At 42.3% G+C, this 23,200-nt stretch overlaps 1 protein-coding gene across 1 annotated transcript in view; it reads left to right on the plus strand.

Moving 5' to 3' along the window:
• Window positions 1-773: 773 nt before the first annotated feature.
• The window catches only part of UBE2R2 (ubiquitin conjugating enzyme E2 R2), a 50,460-nt gene continuing 28,033 nt past the window's right edge, over window positions 774-23,200 (plus strand). Inside the window, exon 1 of the mRNA XM_048932504.1 lies at window positions 774-1,096. Within this exon, the coding sequence (XP_048788461.1) occupies window positions 920-1,096 (177 nt within the window). The 5' untranslated portion in view covers window positions 774-919. The remainder of the gene's footprint in view (window positions 1,097-23,200) is intronic.

The raw sequence follows: 23,200 nt of genomic DNA on the forward strand, positions 1-23,200 counted from the left end.
GAAACGCAGATTGGTGCCATCTGCAGCCATGTTATGCTGTTTGTCTTCCTTCTGGATCACTGCTTTGTTATTTAATTTGTAAAGACACGCTGCAGAACACCAGCTCACTAGCACCGCCACAGGTCTGTGCTCACAGCTCTAATCGTGCAGGGCGATGCCTGCTCGCCTCTGAAAGCTTTTATTTGTCTCAAGGGGAATGGCAGGAATGAGCCCAACTCCAATTCGGGGCAGCAGCGCTTTGTGTATCTGCGGAGCGCTATGCAAACAGAGCCCGTGTCGGAGCCAACGCTCACAACCGCTATTTCACTGCTGTTCGGCTGTGAGATTGCCAAGGGACGCCGGCTCAGCACAAGCCCACCTTACTGAGGATTCCGTCTGAAAATGGCTCCCCACCATTAGCCTCCCTATCCTCACAGCTCAGCCAGAGCTACGCCAGGGCGGCAGCTGCCCACCACGACCACAGCTGTTGGCTTCTGCAGTCACCGTGCCGATCGGCAGGAAAGGGCAGGAGAGGGCAGGAAAGGGCAGGAAAGGGCACAACGGGCTGCTCCTTCCCGCGCGAGTGCCGACACGGCCGCCTCCCGCAGAAAGGCCTCGACCTCGCGCACGCAGCCCCTCGCCCTACTCGTGGAGCCCACCATGCACAAGATGGCGGCTCCCGTCGGCCGGCGTCGCCCCTTTAAGCCCTCCGGCGGGGGCGTGGCGCCGGCGGCGCGGGGGCGTGGCGTCTCGCGAGAGGGGCGGAGCGACGTGGGCGGGGCGCGGCGCGGCGCGCTGAGGTCAGCGGCGAGCGGGCGCCGTCACAAAAGGAAGTGGCGGCGGCGGCCGTCAGAGTGGGAAGGGGCGGGGGCCCGCGGGGCAGCGCGGCGGTAGCAGCGAAGGAAGCGGAGGCAGGGGTCGGAGCGGCGGGGGCCGCGCCATGGCCCAGCAGCAGATGAGCAGCTCGCAGAAGGCGCTGATGCTGGAGCTGAAGTCGCTGCAGGAGGAGCCGGTGGAAGGCTTCCGCATCACCCTGGTGGACGAGTCCGACCTCTACAACTGGGAGGTGGCGATCTTCGGGCCCCCCAACACCCTGTACGAGGGTGGCTACTTCAAGGTACGGCTCGGCGGCCGGGCCTGCGCCGCGCGGCCTCGCTGCGGGCGGGGGCCGGGGGCCCGGCGAGAGGTCCTGGCTTTGCGGGGGCCCACCGGGCCCTGCCTGCGGCCCCGGCGCCGGGTGGGCTCCTTCGGGGTTATGATTTACGTTCTCGTTATCCTTCTCTTCTTCCGAACTTCGGAGGGCGGCCACGAGGGTGTTTAGTTTGTGAAGGCAGATACGTGCTTTCAATTCCTCTCAGTTTTCCTGTTCATCCTCCTCCCCCCTCCTCCCCACCCCCCCCCCCCCCCAAAAAAAAAAAAAAAACCCAACAACTTTTGTGGTGGTGGTTTCCTCTCTTGTAAATAGAGAAAAAACAAATCTGGCACTTCCTTACCCAAACGGAACTGAAGGGAGAAGACCCGAAAAAGAATTGTGTGGTTTGTTGAAAAGAAACAAAAGCTTGGATGCTCACAGAAGATGAGCACTGGGCATACCCCTGTGCACGATGTGCCCACTTGATTTCTGACAAAATCATGTCACTCTCAGCTCTGATCTCCTAGGTCTTATCGGTTTAGTTACTGGGTCTTCCCACCCTTATGCTGGAATAAAGCCTGGATGATGCCTTTGCTTAGCAAGCATGCATCGTCAGTGCCTCTTGGCCTTTCTGGATCGAGGTTTAAGCACTCTTCTTCATAAAAACGAAGTAACCTGTAGCTTGGGGAATATTAGATTTGAATCACATTTAGTTTGGCCTCCTTGTTTGGAAGGAAGGGAACATTTTGGCACCAGGCTTTCCTTTTGTGATGAGTTGGCTGACTTACTCATGTAGGTGTGATATGTGTATTCTTAGACTCACCTCTATTATTCCTCCTTCAGGAAGTCGCTGCAGTCCTGGGTCAGTAACTGGGTCATTTGTGCATCAGAATGGACTGGTGACCTCTTCCTGCACTTACATTACTCATCAATTTTTCAGAGAAATCACAAGGGGTCAAAATATTTGTTTGGTTTAGGAGCTGCCCGAGCCTTATGTCCGTAATCATTCTTGGAAAGTAAGCTGAAGCAGCCAGTGCAATAAGCTGAGGATGTGCCTTCATCAAGGCTTTGGCAGAGACTGTCAGTGTTACCTTATCTCAGCACTGTGACTGCAGTGGCTTTCTGATGTTTGTTGTCATTGAGCTGTAGTGCCTTTCGTCTTAATTCTTCTCTATAAATACTGATCCTGTGATACTAATTTCGAGAATGGGAGATTGCTTGATGCTTCTGTCCTCTCTGCAGCTCAGCAACTACTTTTAAGCACCATGTTAAAGGCTGTTTTATGGAGTTAATCTGTTTTTCTCTACTTGGTTTTCTTTTGGTAGTGTGTGATCTCTGGTAATTCGTCTTAAATTCTCAATTTCTGTAAAGATCAGTCTCAGACCTTAATTCTGTCAGGAGAGTGAAGGTTTCTATTGTCCCATTTGTGAAGTTCTTTGCTTTGTCTTTGTGTTGGGCCACTAAGGCCCAACTTAGCTTTAAATAGGTTTGACTTGGCTTACTGGACATCCTGAAGTTTAGGATATCAGCTTTATCTTTATTTGATGGAGTTAATTTCATGATGTACACTTATATTTGAGGTGAAAGCTAGTTCAAAACGTTTCTAATGTGGTTTTTTTTTTTCAAGGTTTCTTCACTTGTTTTCTTGAATATCTTTCTTTACTGTTTTGTATTTCAGGTTTCCCAATATTAACTAAGTAGGATTAGAAATAATAAAAAGTGCCATCCTGTAGCTGTGTAGAACTTTGTGGCAGTGAGAGTTTGGGAACTTTCTTCCATTTGCTTGAGGTGTGGTTCGAGGGAAAGCACAGAATCTTCTGGTTAAACTGAAGTGTGAAAACTTTGAGGATTTTGTGCAGTTAAAGTGACTTTAATACAGAAAGTGTTAGTGACAGTCGATAGGGAATACAAACGCTTTGTTCAGATTCATGAAGCTGTCAGCTGCTTTGGTACCTTGTTTATCCTTGGAGAAATATGACCTTTCTCTGTGGATTGTTGAGCTAGCTGAATTAACTGAAATGAGGAAAGTGCTCTCTCTGCACCTCTTTGAGAGGCATTACTGCTGTTCAAAGCTGGTGTAACGTTTCAGCAGACTCTAATTTCAGTTGCTAATCCAGGAATTGTACCATTCGATAAATTTGAGCAGAAAACATGTCTTGCTAATTTTTATAGATGGTTTGTATTGGTTATCAGTACTTTAGTACGGGCCAAAATAGAATTAAAACTTTAGCATCTGGTTACATGAGCTTGTATCACTGATGGCTGTGTTGTGCCTAGCTCTGCTGCAGGACCTGTCGGCTGGCTGGGACAGGCAGTGCTCCCAAGTGACCATTTGGGCAGAGCGTGGTGTGGAACAGAGCAGTCCTGAACCACATGTCCCCATTACAGAACTAGCTGAAGTGGGGCTGTGCCATGACCCCTGGGGTGTTGGTGTGGCTTTCCTCTATCCTGTTAATCTCTTGCTTACTTGTTGAACTTAATACATAGCCATTCAGTATGACTGGAAATGTTTTGAGCAACCCTTTGCTTGAATTCAACACTGCCATTGTCAAGGAAGCTGTTTGATTGTCTCCTCCACTGGCTACCCTCTGTTCCTTGATGCCAAGGCAAAACTAGCTCATGATCAGTGATGCTGAATCCTCCTCCAGAGAGGTCCCATGATGAGAGCAAACATCTGACAGCCCTCAGTTGCTGTCAGCAAGGACCTGTCCTTGGGTTTGAGCAAAGTTTTTCCTTGTGTTCTGCCTCAACAGGTTGCAGTTGGCTGTGGGTGCTTAACTGCTGCATGTTAACTTCATTTTCTTTTAATATCTGGTTTACTGGGTTTGCTTAAGCAAAAGCTGGGTAGACCTCATGTATTTAAGGCCAGGATTTCCACAGAGTTCATTCACAATTTACAACACTGTGACTGTTTCTCTGGCTTCACAGTAGACAGCCAGATTGCACTGTAATCTGCAGAACTGCATGTAAGCAGTTTGTCCATTCTGTCTTTAAGCCATAGGCATCTTCAGTTGAAAGGGTTATTCACGATTTTGCTGGAGAACCTTTGTTTGTTTTGTTTTTTTTTCCTTTGTTTGGCATCAGCTGCTTAACAGGTAGCAATAGAAGAGGGGGTTGTTAAGCTGAAATCTGTTGGTAGTAGGTGCTGGTCTCTGGAGTGGTTGTGATACTCTTCAGTAGTAGAGGCTTGTGTATGGTGGAACTTTCCCTGTCTCACTTCCCTCTTGTTCTATGGATAATGTGTCCCTTTACTCAGTATCTTTCTTTCATGCTTGAGCCTTCTAAACCTGAAGTCTGATAAACCTCTGCCAAGTGTTGTAATTGAGTGATGGTCTTGGGATATCAGCAAAATAATTGTAGTGTGCTTCCTGGTGGACTAAAAGCTCTGTATGTTTGCTGCAGTTGCATCTTTGCAGCACAGCTTTTGATTGCTTTTTTTTTTTTAAAAAAAAAAAATAAAAAATTGGTAATTTTATAGCTGAATAGTATTTTGCTTGTGCAGTGAGCAAACCTTTCAGGTAAAAAAATAAAAACAAACTCGTAGAAACTTCATTATTAATTACATAGCACTGCCTAGAAGCACAGTCTGAGCAAGAAGGCTGTGTCTAGAAACATGTTTCTTGTAGAGCAAAAGTCAATATTCACCACCTTCGGAGGTGATTTAGGCTGGGTAGGTGAAAATGAGTACACACAACATGAAAGGAAACAAGAAAAATTTAAACTGTACTGTTAGGGTTGCTATTTGATAGTTCTTTACTTAAGGCAATTTGATTCACAAGGTATTTTTGCCGCTTGAAGGAGCAAGTCTTGACTCATAAGTTGGAGGGGGGGAAAGGCAAGCATCATGCTTAATTTTCTTAAGGTGGGGGCTAGAACATTATTTTCCCTGTTTTTTTTTTTTTAATATAACTCCTTAGCCATGGGCTCTTCTGAGTTCTGTATTGCTGGATCTCTGCTTCTTTCAATGGATTGGTTTTGAATTCACAGTAATTTGCAATATGTGAGAAAATGTTTTTCAGAGCAGATCTATGTAGAACTAGAGGATATAAAGAATAAGCTTTGTGTTTAAAAGTGTGGCATCATAGGTCACTCCCAGAAAGCCTGGAATTGGGCAAATGAAAATTTCTTGAGTGCTTGAGTATTTTCCTGGTTACATAACTCTGACTTCACAAAAATATTACTTCATGCCAGGGAAAAATTGTGTGGTCCTGTCTGTACAAAAGCTGAGCTCTGTGAGCCTCCTAGAGAATTTCTCTTGGTCCAGTTAATTTTCAATTTTTGTTGCCTTTAGGTATCACTGATGCTGATAGGCAGAGGTTTGCAACTAAGTGGAGTGGAGCTACACATGAACAGTGTGGAACTGCTGCTGCAGATGTAAAGTGCTTCCTCTTTGAGCAAACTGTCTCTGTAGGAAAAGAAAAGCTAAGCCATCTACAGAGAGGGAAGACATGAGTTTATTTCACTCATGCTAAGCACTGTTATGATCCCTTACTCTAAGGCCAAAGAAGCACTTGCCACAGCAGAGCAGGAGCCAGACATGTCGATTTGTCTGATTCCATCTGTAGGCTGCATGGACTCCTCCAGACCGTCATTCACAGAGCCTGTCCTGGGCAGCTGCTCTCCTCACCAGGCAGTGGGCAAGGCAGTGGCAGTAGCCAGCTCCTACTTCTTTTCTAGGGCTTTCCTCTTCCAATTTGAGTTATTCTGTATGCGATGAAGGCACACAATGGTTTGCTGTTCTGGTACTGCTTCAAAAAAAATACAAAAATACAAGTATGTGTGCAATTTGACACTGTTGTGTGGCAAGAGAAGAGCTGTGGCACAGCCTACTTCTGCCATTAGACTTAAAAATGGAAAGCTTTCCATTTGGAAAGATTGAATGTGTTGGCTTGCATACTTTTTTCCATTGTTTGGCTCTATTTCCATGAGTTTGCACAGAATGATCCTTGGAAAAGGTTTTTAAAAAAAAAAAAAAAAAAAAGGTTTTTTTTTTTCTTGGATAGCAGTGCAAAGAGTTGCCTCTTGAAGGTCTGTGCCAATTTGTTCAAGATATAGTCTGAAACCATTGGCATTCTTTGAATGACTGTACTGTAAATGATTGAAAATATTTACTTTACAATGTTAGGAATGCATTCTTAATTTTTTTGTTCACCTAGTAAATCTTCAAGTTGTCAATTATTGGAATGACACTATGCAATGAATATCAAATTTCCAACATTTAGTCATCACTGACCATTATGATGAATACCAGAGGACAGCCAAAACTGCATGGCCAAACTCCACATCACCAAAATCACCTCAGTTTAAGGATCAACAAAGTTTTACTGTTTTTCGGTTTTGTTTTGTTTTTTTTAATGCAAAATGAGCACCATGCAGTAGAGACATAAAGTGCTGTTAAGAAGAATTTGAATATAGTGGAAATATAACTGTAATACAGATGGGTTGCATTGTGGATGGATTAGGGGTTTTGTGACTTACAATTTGGGCTGTGTGTGACCAGATGTGCATGCACAGACATATATGCAGAATTAGCTTCCTATTTTCAGAGTTCTAGTACTTCATTTTTAAAACCCTAGCATTTTATCCAGCAATATCAGTTAGATGAATTGCAGTTAATCTTACTGAGCTTTTGCTGTAGCTATACTGTGAATATCTAGTCTGACCAGAATAGTTTAACAGTACTAGCACTGATATTGTGTACTGTCCCCTGAAGTAGTGGTACCTATGTCTAGCCTATCTCATTTTCTGAAATAGTTAAAAAAAAATACATAGCTTTGACAGAAATGGTCTGTAAATGGGAGAAAAAATAAAGCTACCAAATGGGATGCATGTAGGGTACTTCATGATCAACTTGAAGTGATTGTAGGAGTTGCTGAAAATTATTATTTTTTTTTTTAGTTGAGACTATCACACGCAGAGCAGGGGATCATAAAAGGGCTGTTGTGCGTGAATAACAAACACTTTCAGATATTGTGTCTGTGATTAACAAAGACTGCCTGGAAGGCAGGCTGTGTCTTACTCCTCAAGGTCTTAGTACTGAAGGAGTATTGAAAGAGTGGCATGATATCCCTACTGGTCTATTTTGTTCTCTTAGAAGTATACAAGTAATTTAGAACTTCAGATGAAAGGCTTTTACTGAGAGATGGAACTTTGAAATTGTAGGCATGTGACTCATCCCAACTAAGATACATGTCCTGGATAAAGAACGTGTGCATTTTTGTTAACTGTAGCAAAATGTTTGGAAAGGTTATGAAAAACTGTCAGAATATGAAATAGTGTAAAGGCTTAACAGGTTGTGCCACTTTGAATTTGTCATTCAATAATTGATTCTGTTTTGCAAAACTTGTTGGTTTTAAATTAATCCTTACACGTTTTCCACAACTGGAAGCCTTCACCGTTCAAGCTGAGCAAAGGCTGAAGCCAAGATTCACTTCTGCATCACTCCCTTTGGCCTTGACGAAGCAGGGCCGTGCAGTGGAGTCTCTGCTGCTTACACCACATTCCATGAAGATGCATTTGTTCATGCATAAATTCTGCTGGCCTAAGCTTCTAACTTCTGGATGTAAACTATGCTAGTGTGAGTTGAGAGTGTTTGCTTATCTTGAGTAACTATTTCTAAAAACACTCACCTTTTATTAGAAGAAAAGCCTTCCTATAATGTGCTGAAGAGAACAATTTCATTTTGGTGCTCCTATTTCTCTTGCAGAGTAGAAACTGTACCTACTTAGTAACTGAATGCCTTTCAGAAGTGCATTAAGTAGTATAACCTGAGAGGTTAACATCTCTTTTGTACCTTTCGGTGTCCTGCAGCTATTATCTAAATCCTTTCTAATTTTTTGTTCAGGTGGTAACAGAATGTCCAAGTCTTTCAGATAAAGATGTGTGGCGCTTCATGGCTAAGTTGGAAAGAGAAGGTCTTGTCTGTTCTTAATGATACTGCCACTTCACCTGAATCTATCTAACCTAATCATTAAAATTTTCTGGCACAAGTTATTCAAAATGCTAAACAAAAAACAACGTGGAGGCTCAACTTGTCTAGAATACTTAACCGTTAAAATTCTGTGAATGACAGTAATACTTTTTTTCTTGTATAATTCTGTGTCAAGTAGCTATTTCTTGAGAAAACCACAGCCATGTTTAAACAATCCTCTGCAGGTGACCTGTTGTCACTTCCCTTATGAAAGACTTGTGAACTTCTAAATGAAATTAGGCATCTTATATTGCTGGATGAAGTGTACAAAAATGAAAGCTCTGAGACCAGCATATGGAGTGATTTCCATTTCTCGATGTCTACCAGAAACCCAAGAGTTTATGTGCTTCAAAATTTGACTAATATGCTTCTTGTGAAATATAACCATTTTTTTCTTTTCTGGTGGTAGCAGTCTTTCATTTGTATGGAAGAAGTTTTAGCTGATTTTAACCTGAAGTACAGTGGTAGAAGTGCTACCAGGGGAAGCTGGATAGACAGACTTCAGAGTGAGTGAAAGTTTGGGCTTCTACACTGTAAAGCAGGGCTGGATTATGATTGAAAATCCATTAATAAGTTTGTTTTGACCCTCAGAGGTTTATGGGCAGACTCATCAGGAGCTAAACACCAGCCTAGGCAGGATTATTGTGGAAAGTCACTCTGTTGGAGTTCCATTTTAAATGGCAATAATAGCGCAGTTCACTGTCATAAACACATCATTCATGGCTATCCTCCAGTTGGAAAGATTCTGTAGTTGTATTGGCTCCTACTGATGAGGGATGAGATCAACAGGCGGCTGGTCTTGGCTGCTTTTTTCTGGATATTATGGAATAAATCTGGCTTCTATTGCTGTTAGAGGTAATATTCAGATTTCACTGATTTGAAGCAGCCTCTTTAATGTTCAACTTTGAACAAATCTAACTTTCATCCAAGTTGTAAGAATATCCCGTACCTACTAAGTATGTGGATGTTCACTTCCTTGATGTAAAGCATATTATTTGCTTCAGTTCTTGAACTGGGGACCACGTTTGGCCTTCAGGGACCAATTGAGTAACATGCTGATGGCCAGCAAAAACTGAAAAGCCATCCTCCTTAATAGAAACATAGATGGAAGCCACAGCTAAGCTGCTTTTAACAGGTGCTGTGTACCTGAGCCAGGGAGCTGCCTTCTGGGTAGTGCAGGAGTGGTGCTGAGTGGTGATCAGGTCAGGTAGGAGCAAGAGTTGTGAGTGACCGTTCCAAAGTACGGTATTGCCTGCTCCCAGGCCTGATGGGGATACATTGAAATACCACATGTTTTCTTCAGCATTCTTTGGCACACTTTGAGCTCAAAAATCTCCTTGCTCTCCAAGTAGATAGTGCTTCACACTGTGAGGTCACATGCTAACATCTCGTCAGTGGCAATTGGGCATGGTTGGCCTTGGAAGATTTATCACAAGAATGCTGTCAGGCCTCATTAGCTCTCTGGGGTCTTTGGGAATCCAGGCCTGTCACAGGTGCCTTCCCTCTTCCTGCATCGCGTTTCCTGTACTGCTATGACTGTACTTTAGGACGTAACTGGAGGCTGACCTAAGACTGCCACATGTGACCTCCTGAGAGCTCCTGGTGACCTCCCATGGTCCGTTTGTTCTGTTTTGTCTTTCCCTCTGTAGCTATCAACTTGCTGACAGTGTGGATGACTTGCATCTGTTTCCAAGAGAGCAGTGAAGTATTTCTGGCCTGTCTACTCTAATCAAGACTTCTAAGATGTGTATATATGCTATTAAAACAACAAGCTTGCGGGTAAAGTTATAAAAAATGTGTGAGTTTTGCTTCAGCAAATCTAACAAAGCTCCAAGTGGAGACTGGTTAACAGAAAGATGATCTTCAAGTGATGGAGTCTGCACTGATTATATATTGAACTCTTACATGCAATGATTTGTAACTAGCTGTACTGTTCAGTGTGAATTAACTAATAGATGGAAGTATTGATGAGTTTGGTTTTTTTTCTTCTCTTTTTCTTAAGTATAAATGAATTCTGTGCTCTGTCAAGAAGAGAAGATGCATCATCTTTCCTGGATATAACTGTATAAATGGCTTTTTTTTTCTTGTGTTTTTGTAGTCTAAACTGCTATAGCTTGCTCCTTAAATATAGGTACATCCATTTTATATTTATATAATATATAAATATATATGAAGGATGCATTTTGTAACAGAAGAGCATAATGATAGCACGGGAAAGAAGACTCCATATGCTTAGCTGGGATGTAATGTGTAACTTGTGCAACTGTGGTATTACAGTAAGACTGAGGACAACAACGTTTAGACAGACTGTAAAGCCCACCATCAATCAGTATATCATAATTTGCGGATCTGTAACTAGATGATGTCAGCTTTAAATAAAAGAGTTTTGGGAAGTGAACTTCTTCCTTTCAGGAAAGGGTTGTGTGTGTTACCTGGAGCTTTCTGAGCCAACCAAATATGTTTTGCGAGCCAGGAGACTTTCTTCAGAACTCTTGTTGATTTTTTTTTTTTGGTAAAGCAATTAAAAACTGCTGTGTCTGGCAACAGTCTGATTGTTAGATTGGGTGAAAAGGATGCACAGTCCAGAATTCATCCTCTCTTAGGCCCTTTGTGTGAGTCAAGCATTGCACTTGTTGAGAACAGTCTGTGGACACTACACAAACAGAATGAAAGAATAATGTGTTGTTCTGCATCTGTTGATGTAAGAGGTGCTTTTCTGAAGGATGTGGGGCTAGGATTAGAATAGTCCTGTAGAAGTGTGAGGATTGGGCATAACTGTGCTTCATTGCGAGGAAGGGCCAAAGTCTTCCTTGACAGTAAGAGGAGACAGTGTGGTTTAGTGAATAGGATTTGGATTAAGTCTCTTATCTCTAATGGATTTGTGTATATAATCTTTGAAAAATTAACATTTTTATATAAAATGGATATATCTTATAATAGAATTGTTGACTAAATCTGTAGGTAGAAAATGTTTTGCTTTTTATAAATAGTACATAGGAAAGCTTTCTTTCTAAGTAAATTCAACTTGTATATTTACAAGTGCAGTTCTTAAATTTGGAAGGGCTGAAGAAACTGACAAGTAACTTACAGGCTGCTTAAGCACAAAAGCAAAGGTGGTTTTTGGTTTGTTTTTTTTGGGTTGGTTTTTTTTTTTTTTTTTTTTTAATAAGAACTTCTACTTATTCCTGGTGTTAAAAAAAGAAAGGGGAAAAAAAACTGAGCAGTTTTCTGAAGCACCCCAGCACAGATCCTGATGTACTGACAAGTCACACTCCTCTGCATAGACTTTGTCCGTGAGGCAGCTGCAGCAATTCTCTAAGAGCAAAAAATAAAGCTGGGGTTGTGTAACTTAACCTGGGGGAGGGGGAGGACATTCCTGGTGTTGAAGAAAAAGCTGTCAAGGCCTGGGCATGTAGGCTTGCTGGGGGAGACTTATGCTGTGCAGGCTTCACAATTCTCACTAGCAGTGTATTGGGGAGGTAATCTGGGTGAACTTCTGAGTGTTGGAGGAGGCAGAACTATTCCTTGGCTGCCTCATTGCTTCAAATGTCAGAGGGATCTGCGCTGATTTCAGATCTACCCAGCTTCTGCATTTATCACCTCTGGGATTCCTGTTCTGTACTTTCTTAATTGTTCCAGCTCCTTTGCTCTTCTACTAGAGCTGCCCCAGGTCTTCTCTCCTGTGCTTTGAAAGATTTGGTTCAAAATAAAGCCTCTCAGCGTAGTGAAATTGGCACGTGGAATTTGTGTCAAGTGTGAAAGTGTGGCACAGCTCACAGCACTGTAGCATGGCCAGGAAGCGGTCTGGTGCCCTGCTTCATGGAACTGGTGCTCTTACAGCATAAGATTGGTCTCTGGTAAGTTAAGATGAGGTTTAAAGTGTGTTACTGAATGCCTTTGAGTACTGTTATGCTTGTCACCCAAAGTGCAGTTATCCAGGCTATGCCACAACACTGAGCTTAAAACACATGGGCAGAAAGCCCAATTCTACACTTAGCAAGCACTTTAAATAGAAAACTGCAGCACAACTGACCTGCAGGTATGTTATAAAGAAAGCTGGTATTCCTAACTGCTAAGGATTTCTTCATTTAATCATGAATGCATTGATAAATGCTTTTTCAGAATATTCATCAAAGTAATGTTTGCTTGTAGCTTAAAGTAACTGAAAGTTACTGCAATGTAGGGTTTGAGTTTCAGGCAGGGTATAAAATCTTTACCTATTCTAATTTTGTTAATGTTTGTATTAATAGGTACAGTGACAGGAGCACTCTCTACTTACTGCTCTAACACTGTATAAACCATGGCAAATAATCAAGGTTTACAGCACTAAACACTGAGATCATGTTGTAGTGTTTAAGTATGTCTGCATTGCAGCAGTGGTGTAATGTACCCATCTCAAGCACCACAAAGCTCAGCAGCAGCAGCAGCATGGTATTTAGCACTGGTTGTGAAGTGATCCAGTGTGCAAGTTGGTTTTGCAGTCTGTGCTTAATCCCATGTTGCCATGGCTAATCAGCCACCAGATCTGAGCTCTCTGGGGCAGTGCTTGTGCAGGTGCAGCTGTAAATCAGCGTGAGAGTTGCAGCCACAATAGCTTTGTAGGTGTAAGCTTGAGAGACTGCTCTCACACTCCTTCAGATGCTGATGGTATGGTTGCTTCCTGGCAGGAGAACTGAAGCTGGTTGCAGTGTTTCTGCTAGCTTTGCCTACATTTTAAAAGATGTGAATTCTGATCAAAGCACTGTGTGGGGTCTTGGTTCCCAACTTTCATGAAAGTAGTGGAATCTGAGGCCTTGGTCCCAGGTAACAGCTTCCATGGTGACGCAGGGATCAGAGACGGGAACAGCTTAGGCCTCTCTTTGTTAAAGCACACACATCGCTGTGGGGATTATTAATGTATTTGTGGAAGTTCCATGATATTGAAATACAAATGTGTATGGGAGCTTATTTTAAAGACCTAGCTGAGTTGGATTTTATAACATACTGAGTCACTTTCTGCTTCTCATGGTAACAGAAAACAAAGTAGAATGAGGCTTCAGTAAGTTATTGAAAGCTACTGCACAGGCATGCATGAACTTGATTTAAAACTTAAAACCTCTGTGATTAAATCTTCCCCTTCATCACCTCAGTGCCATGGAATTTAAGCATCACACTTCCAGCTTTACAGGAAACCTCACTTTCGAGGACGTAATCAAAACAAATCTGTTTCTACAGAGGAGGAGAAGTACCTAGGGAACTTGAGTTCCTTGGGACAGGAGATCTCAAAGGCTAATAAAAGCTTAGGAAAGAAGGCTGATTTCAAAATGACTGCTGCTGGCACCCAATTTCTTAGAAGTCGTGGTGAACTGAAAGGAAGCCCAAGATAGATGAGCTGAGGTGCTGGTGTTGATGAAGCAGTTGTCTTGGCAACTGCAGTCACTTAAATATCTCTGGGAAAATAACTAGCGAATATTCAGACTGGGAGATGTCAGAAGAATCCAAAGTAACGAGTAGCTTGAGATTTATACAAGGAATGCACTCGACTACAATGGCAAGTAGCTGTTTTCAGTGGTGGGGTCCTTCAGCCATGCAATGCTGACGGCTCTCCTCATACAGCCATAGCATGTCTTGTTGAATGAAGCAAGGTCCTTGTGGGGAAAAAAACACTGACCTCTCTGGTTGCATTGTGCCCATAATAATGGGAGGTGTGCTGGGAATTCTGGAACTACAGGGGTGCTTCATTTTGTAGCCCTACTCTTCAATGGAGACAAACAAATACTGCAGTAAAAACTGTTGTGAAAAAAACTGTGGGAACCTACATATGAGAATTGTATTTTATTGTCAAATTGCAGAAGCTTTAACTGATTGAAAAACTGTTTTTAGGCTCTCCTAGTGCTTATCATGGTGAGAAATTGAGACTTGTTACAATGTGTGTTTTGTTAACTGTGACGGTACATGCTGTTTTGTGGTTCAGTAGGTAAAACTGGTAAGATCTAATCTTTACTTTTCCTTATGGAACACTTAATTCTCTTTTACACTGGCACAAAAAACAAACCCCAGAGAAAGGCTGGCTGAGTAAAATGAGCAGAGTTTGAGCCAATTGTTTCCTGCTGCCACAAGTGTGTAACTGCTAACTATGACAGGTATTTCTACAGGCAGTGAATCTTAAGCAGAACTCCAGGTGTTAGTAGATGTTACAGAAGGCTTAAGTGTACGTTTTCTGCCTCTCCTCTAAGAGCTGGCTTGTGAGCTTCTTTATGTAACTTGTGGAAAGTTGTTGTCAAAATCTTTCATTTGAAAGCATGAGCTCTAAAGTTGCTACTTACAGGAAAAGATAGTATGAGGTGAAAGCTGGTGGTAGGATCCATTTCCTATTGACATTTTCCCTTCCTCTCTTTAGCAGGAAAAGTCCAATCCTACACCAGTAAGAACAATCACTATGATCATATATGTAATTTTCTAACCTTGTGTATTTATAACCTACATGGCTCTACTGATGGTGTACAAGATGCTAGGCAGGTTTGAAGTTCCTGTGATGCAGATCTAGTTAGCGTTCTAGTTAATTCAGTAGAAGTATCTGCCATTTGATCAGCTATTTCTGCTTTTACTGTGCTAAAAAATACAGCTAAGTCTCTTCTAACTTCCTCCGCTAGCAATGTAAGCCGGTGTTACAATTTGTAGTTGATTGGACTCCTGTATCCTTGCCAAATTAAAGGGAAGTTTTCCTTGGCAAGTGACATCAGCTTCTGCAGTACTGAAATGTTAAAGTAAAAAAAAATTCCAGTCCTTGGCATAATGCAGATAATGATGGCAGATTTGGTTTTTTTTTCGTGGTGTTTTTTTAATTTTTTTTATTTTTTGTAACTTTAGCTGAAGGTGCAATAGCAGAGATGCTTAGCTGTTTTTCCTTCTGTGTGGCTAATAAGCTTTTAACCTCTCTCACATCTTCCTCTGAGCTTCCAAGGTGTTCTTATTCCAGAGAAGTGCTAATAGCAGATGGTGTGCTTGAAGCTTTTAAGGCTTCTGGAACTTCATCCCACTCTATGATTAAGGTTCAGAAATCACCTTTGGAAATGGTGCTGCAACTTCCAAAATCATCTTATTGTGGACAAAGAATACGTTAATGAAAAGTGAGAGTACAGAATGAAGTCTTTATAACCTGATGTGAACTCCTTGAATTCTGCACTAATAGTGAGCTGCTCAGCTGTTATGATCTGCTGTTCTCATTTTGTCTACTTGGACTATTTTAACAGCTGAAAGTTCCAAAAAGGCCTGGTACAATCAAAACCACCCTCTTGTCAAAATGAAGCTTGATATAGGGAGCTTGATAAGCTTTGCACATGAGTAGTCTGGGTTTTCTGAAAAGAGCATATGGTAGCTGACACTTCAGCTGGAGATGACTTGGTAATTATAGCTCCTTTGTCAGAATTCCTTTGCCATTTCATGGGGCTAACAGCAAATTAAGCATCTCTTTGTATATGTAAAGAGAGGCATGCTACTAAAAATATTTGGTTTCTGCACATCTTCAGTTATTCTATCCAATTGTATTGGGCCAAAAGCCTGGAGCCAGAGCTACAAGTTCTTCTGAAATGTATGAGTAATTTTATGGGAGGCAGGCTTTATTCTGAATGGAAGGGGTCTTTATTCTGGTTAAGCTGTTCTGAGGTAGGACAAGGCAAACGTGGTATTTGTTCAGTGATTCTATTATATGACTTTGTCATGATTCTGTGATTTCTTAGAGATATTTTGCTTGAGTTTTTTTCTCTAGCTTCCAGCTCATTACTAAAATTGGCAATGAATTGCTTACCTGAGTATTTATTTATCATGGTTTGGGTTCGATTTTGGTTGTTGTGATGATCTAACTCTTGAGAGTGATTCCATCCAACAAATTGACTTAATGTCTGCCTGAGTTCTACCTTGTGTTACAAGTATTTGTCTGGTAAATAAGGGCTGAGTTGCTTTTATTCCTAGATGAATGTAACTTCCATTGAAAAAGCTCACTTAGATTTGAACCTGAGCAAGTGAAGTCTAGTTGTTTTGGGTTTTTTTGTAGTCTGATCCTTGGTATGATTTAGTGAACAGTTGCTAGAACAATGACTATGGTTTCTACTACTCTACACAAAGCAGAACAATTGGAAAGAACAATTAGAATGATATACTGGCTGACTCATGCCACAGAGCTTGGTATTCCTTTAATCCTTTTATAAACTGTTTTGTCCCAGCTAATGTGATTGTGGATGTTCTGATTGCCCATATAATGTCTAATCCCTTTTGAATTCTGCTAAACTGTTGGCCTTAATGTCGCTTTGCAATGATTAACAAAATACAGGTGTTTTGTATATTGCTTAACTGTTGATCGAAGCTTTGTGGGTTTTTTGTGCTGGCCTGTTACACTTAGGTTAGCAGTATTCCACTGTTGAATATGTTCTGGCTGATGCTCACATCAGCCTGATTTGCCAATCCCCATGCTCAGATACGTTAAGCTTTTCTTTGGAGCACCTGTGTTATGTTTGCCCTTGACATGGAAGACTTTTAAAAGTGCTTGATAGTATCCCTTCTGAACTATCGAGTATTTGTATGCATCTTCAAATCTGCAAAGAACAAAGCATCTGCATCCATTTTTAAGCACACTCATGAGCTGCATAGCTGCTACTCCCAGTTTAACACTAAGGTTAAGCTAAAGGATGATGCTTTTACCCAGGTAGCTTGCTGTAGGGGGCCTGTTCTGCAGGGGGGCTGAACTTGATCTCTGGAGGTTCCTTCCAGCCCCTACAGTTCTGCGATTCTCTCTTTCTGTGTGGGGAAAAAAGGGAGAATGGTAGCTCTCATTCCAATATGGTCAATATCCGACTTGAAGAATGTTTCATTTTGCTAGAACTTTGGAGGAATCTTTGTGTTCTTGATTCTTTACGATCCTTTCTCAAATGCATTTGCCTGACAGGCAAGTTGGGGTGTTTGAGGTCGAAGTTCTACTTCAAGGAATAATACAGATTTCTAAAGTAGTCCTTGCTATGTTTGTTCCAAGGTTTTTATTCATTGCAACTCTTACCAAAGTTCTGGAACAATCTCTAGTAAGTGAGATGAAGAACTAAGATTGTGCAAAAGTGCCAAGTATGAACAGGCTCAGAATTGAAAAGTAAAGGCCACCCCCACCTTTCTGAGGACCTATCTTTTTCGTGAGACTTGGAAGGGTTCTGCCATTGCTTCTCTGGGGACAATGGCCTTCTCAAGGCTTTGTTTCATACAAGAAGTTTAGTGAGTGGCTCTCAGCCAAAAGCAGTGGGTTATTGCTTAGAGAGGGGTTCATTTCTCCCCTCAACTTGAAGAAATGAAGCACTTTTCTGGGTGAGCAACATAGCCATCAAGCAGTCAGTTGCTGCAGGGTGCTTCTTTATTCCACTTTCCCTTGCTGAAACTTCACCTTCTGTGCAGGGGTGGGGCTGCACAGTGGGTTAGAATCAGCTCCCTTTCCAGTGTGAAATATTTATAATCCCAGCAGCTTTTTTCCAAGCCCTGTGCTCTGTAGACTCCCCTGGCTCGAACCCGAGCATTCCTGTCTGGCCAGGAGCCTGATGCCAACGGGCAGCCTGGCAAGCACTGTGCTCCATGTTCTCCAGGGCAGGCTTCCACCCAGAGCTGGACGATGCAAGTTCAAGTGTGTTTGAGCCAAATGACCCACTGCTATCTGGGACTGAATAAGGTGTCCCAATTTAGCTGCTTTTTGAGGAAATAGGCCAATCATCTGAACTGAATGTGTGGTGAAGCTGGTCATGTACAGGATTTCAGGCTCTGAGTCAGCCTTTTACAAATACCTGCTGGTAACCTTGAGTTCAGGATTAAGTTCATTGACTTTGGGACACTTCAAAGCGTTTTCTTTCCTGTCCTGCTATTGGGCAGTTGACCAAGCATTACTGAGGAGGTATATATATATATGTATATAGAATGCTGTGTTTAGGCATGGGGTTTCCTGGTGTGGCTCCCTGGGTCAACACTTGCTCTTCTGATGTACTTTGTAAGTTCTGGGCTTGTAGTGCTCATCTATCTTTCTTGCTCCAACTCCTTCCAGATCTGTCTTTCCTGTTCCAGCACTGTCCAGCTTGTCAAAGGATGAGCTAGTTGTAAATAGCTATTGGTTAATAGCCTCTTCTGGAGAGTGCAGGATCCTTTTGGCTTGTACATGTATCTTTTTGGAGGACACTGTGGAGATAAGGGGTAAGGCAGTAGCCTCAGCTGTTTGCTGTTTTGAGCTCAGTGCTGTTGTGTATTTATGTGAGAAACTCTTTTAAAGTCATCTTCCTTCTACACTGAAATCCATCCATAAACACCTGATTAGTCACCTGATTTTTCTAATTTCATTGTAATTTTTATGCATGTTGCATGTGGCTGGCTTATTTGCATATTAACTTCTAGTGAAATTTTCAGTTTGGTTTGCTGTCTCTTGGATGAAGTTTTGACATTAAAGAAATCACTTCATGTTGGAAGCAACTTCATTGTCCTGTGATAACATGTCCAAGAATGTCAGATCTGTCAGTGTTTAATTTGCAAATTAAAAATCTTGTAGTTGTTGCTTTTTGTGTTAAACTACTGAACTGTAAATGAAATGAACTAGCGATGCAGACTGCCATGATCATTAAACTGATATTGTCCTGGCTGTGTTCTAAAGCTAACTTTGCAGCAAAAAGCAAATGAGCTATGTGTTACCTTAGATATAATTAGATATCCTACTTTGTATGTTTATTTTGGAGATTAGAGCAGAAGAACAAAAAAACCTTTGGTACAGCCTGCAATGCCCATTGCTAAAGTGAATGTACAGTGGAGGTAAACTTCGCAGGTAGGTAACAGTGTGAGTTACAATGCTTTGGATTTTATGAGAATTTTTTTTTCCACGCTGATAGGAAACTGACAGTATTTTAATCCTCCTGGCTGTGCCAAATAAAATGGTCCTGCATGAAACATGAAATCTGTTGTCCACACATGGGCTGCTCTAAAAGGATGAGCATTATTTCAGCAAACACAAAGGAGCTTGTGCTGCATATGTCACTGCTTGAATATTGCTGAGGTCACTTCCACAGCATCTGACTCCTTGGTTTTCCCTTTGTGGAATATCTGGACTATTGAAGCCTGAAATGCCATCCCATTTACTTATTACTGTGGGCTGTAAACAGCCACTATGCTCAACCTTTGTATCTCTGCAGGCTTTTTGTCTTGAAAAGATGGCATGACTTTGCTGAACTACTCTAAGCAGTAGTTAATTATGTAGATGTCTTCCAGATATTTGTTTCAAGATTTGAAGACATAAATGTATTGGATCTGCAGCAATGCTGCCAGTATAGTTGCCTTTAGGATGAGAGCCATTTTGCCAGCAGGAATGTTATTTTTCCTACATTTAAAAATTTTGAAAAAAAAAATAGAATAAAAAAATTGCACCTTAACTTGCAGTTGAAGTGTTATCACCAAGAACCTTGAAGTTTACTGCCCCACTATGGAATGCCTGAAGGTATATTGCTGAAACAGGGGCAGTGTGCCAGAGGCACTATTCTTTTTGCAGTTGGAGAGTACAGCCATTACAGAAGGCTGCTGAGGTTGGTGTTTGTGTTCACATGTACAGCTGTGGTTGTGCATAGACAGCTACAGTGTGCTAACTGCAAGGGATAGCACTAGAACCTGCAGTACCGAAACAGAGCTTGTTTGGCTTTATAGTCCTCCAACAAGTGAAGAGTAATAGGCACTGCATAAACAGCCGGGTGCTCAGCAGAGCAGCTAAGCCCAGAATCCCAGTCTAGAAACCAAGCACCACATTACATGTGGTTTGTCTCACTGGGACACAATCAGAATTAAAGACAGAGTTAACCTAGCCAAAATACATAATTAAAAGCTGTTGAATAATGATATAGCATCAGTAGCGCTGTTACAGGCATTTGAACTCTGACCCATCTCAAACAGGAGTGCATGAACTGTTGTTTCTGCTCCTTGCATTGAACTGTGTTGTTATAAATCCGTAGTAATATTACTTGAGGATAAAAAAGTGTCCAAACACTGTAGGTTCTGAACAAGGGTACATTGGAAAACCAGTACAAGTCACAGCAGCAGTTTTTCCACCAGAGCTGGCACTAGTGCTTGCACTGCAAATCAGGAAGTTGCTCATTTTAAGCTAAATGATTAGTGATCACTTCCAGCTTTATTTCTTAGTTAACTGTCAAGACTGTAGGCATAAGACTCTTCAACAAAGCTGACTTTTTTTTTTTCCAGTAAGTGTGGGACTGCACGCACATGGAAAAAGCCCAGTTGGGAATCTTTACCAGCTGTTGAAATCCTCTTGAGATGTCCATTTTTTTTTTTTCTACTAGAAAACTCATAACAGGATAATTTTTTAAACTGTCTTTGGAAAAAAAAAAAAAAACTTGCATGTTATTGATGATCTGAAAGTTGCATTCGTTCAAGCATGTAGATAAATAGACAGGTAGTACTGATTGGTACTTTTGCACTCTGAGTTGGTACTTTTCCATAGGTTTCCTTCCTGCATCCCAATATGTGGGCAGTACTTTGGAAGTGGGTAGTGGCACAGTAGAATAGCTAAGTTACTGACTTACTTGCTGTATAGTGATAGATAGCCAAACTAGCAATATTGGCTTCAGCAACATGTGTTCCTCTACAGAGCATGTCATTAATGTGCCATGTTTGTTTAACTTAATGAAAGAATACGAAAAACAAGAAGCCAGCTTTTACATGTCTTAGAGCAAAAACAGTGATCTGTCAGCAACCTTCAGAATACACTGGCTTTCAAAAGAGCTCTGATTTACTAACATATGGTATGCAGTTTATGCATACCATAAACTGCAAAGTAGCCTACTTTTTTGAGTTCATTAATAGCCCGACCCCTTCTTGCACTGTGGGCTGGGTTAACTTCCCAGATTTGGGAGCACTGGGCAACCCAAGGTCTCTGGCACTGAATTTTATGCCAGGTAGTGCACATCTTGCCCCTAGGATAAGCCAAGGATACCATAGCCTCCTGCAGCAGTAGGCAATTTACATGTTTCTTGGCTCTTGGTATCACAGAATCATAGAATGGCCTGGGTTGAAAAGGCCCACAGTGGTCATCTTGTTTTAATCCCCCTGCTATGTGCAGGGTTGCCAACCACCAGCCCAGGCTGCCCAGAGCCACATCCAGCCCGGCCTTGAATGCCTCCAGGGATGGAGCATCCACAGCCTCCTTGGCAACTTGTTCCAGTGTGGCAACTTGTTCCAGTGTGTCACCACCTTCTGTGTGGAAAAACTTTCTCCTAATATCTGACTTAAGCCTCCCCTGTCTTAGTTTAAAACCATTCCCCCTTGTCCTATCGCTATCCACACTTGTAAATAGCAGTTCCCTCTCCTGTTTATATGCTCCCTTCAAATATTGGAAGGCCACACTAAGGTCTCCTTGGAGCCGTCTCTTCACCAAGCTAAACGAGCCCAGTTCCCTCAACCTTTCCTCACAGGAGAGGTGCTCCAGCTCTCTCATCATCTTAGTGCCCTCCTCTGGACCTGCTCTAAGAGCTCCATGTCCTTCCTGCACTGGGGCCCCAGGCCTGGATGCAGTGCTGCAGATGGAGCCTCACAAGAGCCGAGTAGAGGGGGACAATCATCTCCCTCTCCCTGCTGACACCCCTTTTTTAATGCAGCCCAGAACACAGTTGGCTTTCCGTGCTGCAGGTGCACACTGCTGGCTCATGTCCAGCTTCTCGTTCACCAGTACCTCCAAGTCCTTCTCTGCAGGGCTGCTCTCAAGGAGATCTTCCTCCAGTTTGTATAAATACCTGGCATTGCCCCGACCCAAGTGCAGCACCCTGCACTTGACCTTGTTGAACCTCATTAGGTTTTCATGGGCCCATTCTCCATCCTGTCCAGGTTCCTTTGGATGGCTTCCCTTCTCTCCAATGCATCGGCTGCACTGTTCAGCTTGGTGTCATCTGCAAACTTGCTGAGGATGCAATTGATGCTATTGTCTGTCATTGATGAAGATGTTGAAGGCACCTGTCCCAAGACTGACCACTGTTGGACGCTGCTTGTAACCGGCCTCCATCCTGACATAGAACCATTGATCACAACCCTTTGGCTGTGACCAGCTAGTCAATTTATAATCCACCGTACAGTCCGTCCTTCAAATCAGTATTTCTCCAATTTAGAGAGAAGGATGTGGTGAGGGACTGTGTCGGGGGCTTTGCAGAAGTCAGGTAGATTACATCCATCACCATTCCCCCATCCACTGATACCACCACTCCATCATAGAAGGCCACCAGGTTGGTCAGCCGTGATCTGCCCATGGTGAAGTGATGCTGACTGTCTCAGTTCACCTCTTTGTCTTGTATGTGCCTTCACATAGCTTCTAGGAGAATCTGCTCCATGATCTTCCCACGCACAGAGGTGAGACTCACTGGCCTGTAGTTTCCCGGGTCTTCCTTTTTACCTTTCTTAAAAATGGGAATGACATTTCACTTTTTCCAGTCACCAGAGACTGCCTGACAGCCATGGTTTTTCAAATATGATGGAAGGTGGCTTGGCAGCTGCATCAGCCATTTCTCTCAGAACCAGCCTTGAGTACCAGACAGTTTGCTGTTGACTGAAACACTCAAGTTACTGTGCGGTATTTTCAGTTAGCCTCTTCCCAATAAGGGATCATTCTAAGCAACTGTCTGTGTGCTTGCTTAGAAAAAGAAGAAGAAAAAAAAAATCCTGATGCAGGACTACCCATTACAATAAAATCTGGAACTGTCTGTATAACTGCTGGTCCTTTGCTAGTCTCAGCTTCAATTTCTTCTTTCTTTTTTCCTTTTCCTTTCATGTACTGATGCTTGCTTAGGTAGCAAGCAAGCAAGCTTGGTGCTGAGAGGTTGCATTATGTTCTTCGAAGATAAGTGGGGAAGGAGGATTTCTTTGCTGAAGATAAATACATTTGCACAAGTTCAGCTTTCAAAAGAGATCTTGGCCCTGTTTCATTAGAGGTTTAACAGATAGTAGCATGGAGACTTTTTGCCATCATTTCTTCTGAATAACTGTGACAACAAAAGTGCACCATGTTCTCTTGGCGATACCTTGTTAGCATTGAAATTCCTCTCTTCAACTGAGAAATAGATTCACATCTTTAATCCCCTTTTAAAACT

This window comes from Lagopus muta, chromosome Z (assembly GCF_023343835.1).
Source record: "Lagopus muta isolate bLagMut1 chromosome Z, bLagMut1 primary, whole genome shotgun sequence".
Lineage (NCBI taxonomy): Eukaryota > Metazoa > Chordata > Aves > Galliformes > Phasianidae > Lagopus > Lagopus muta.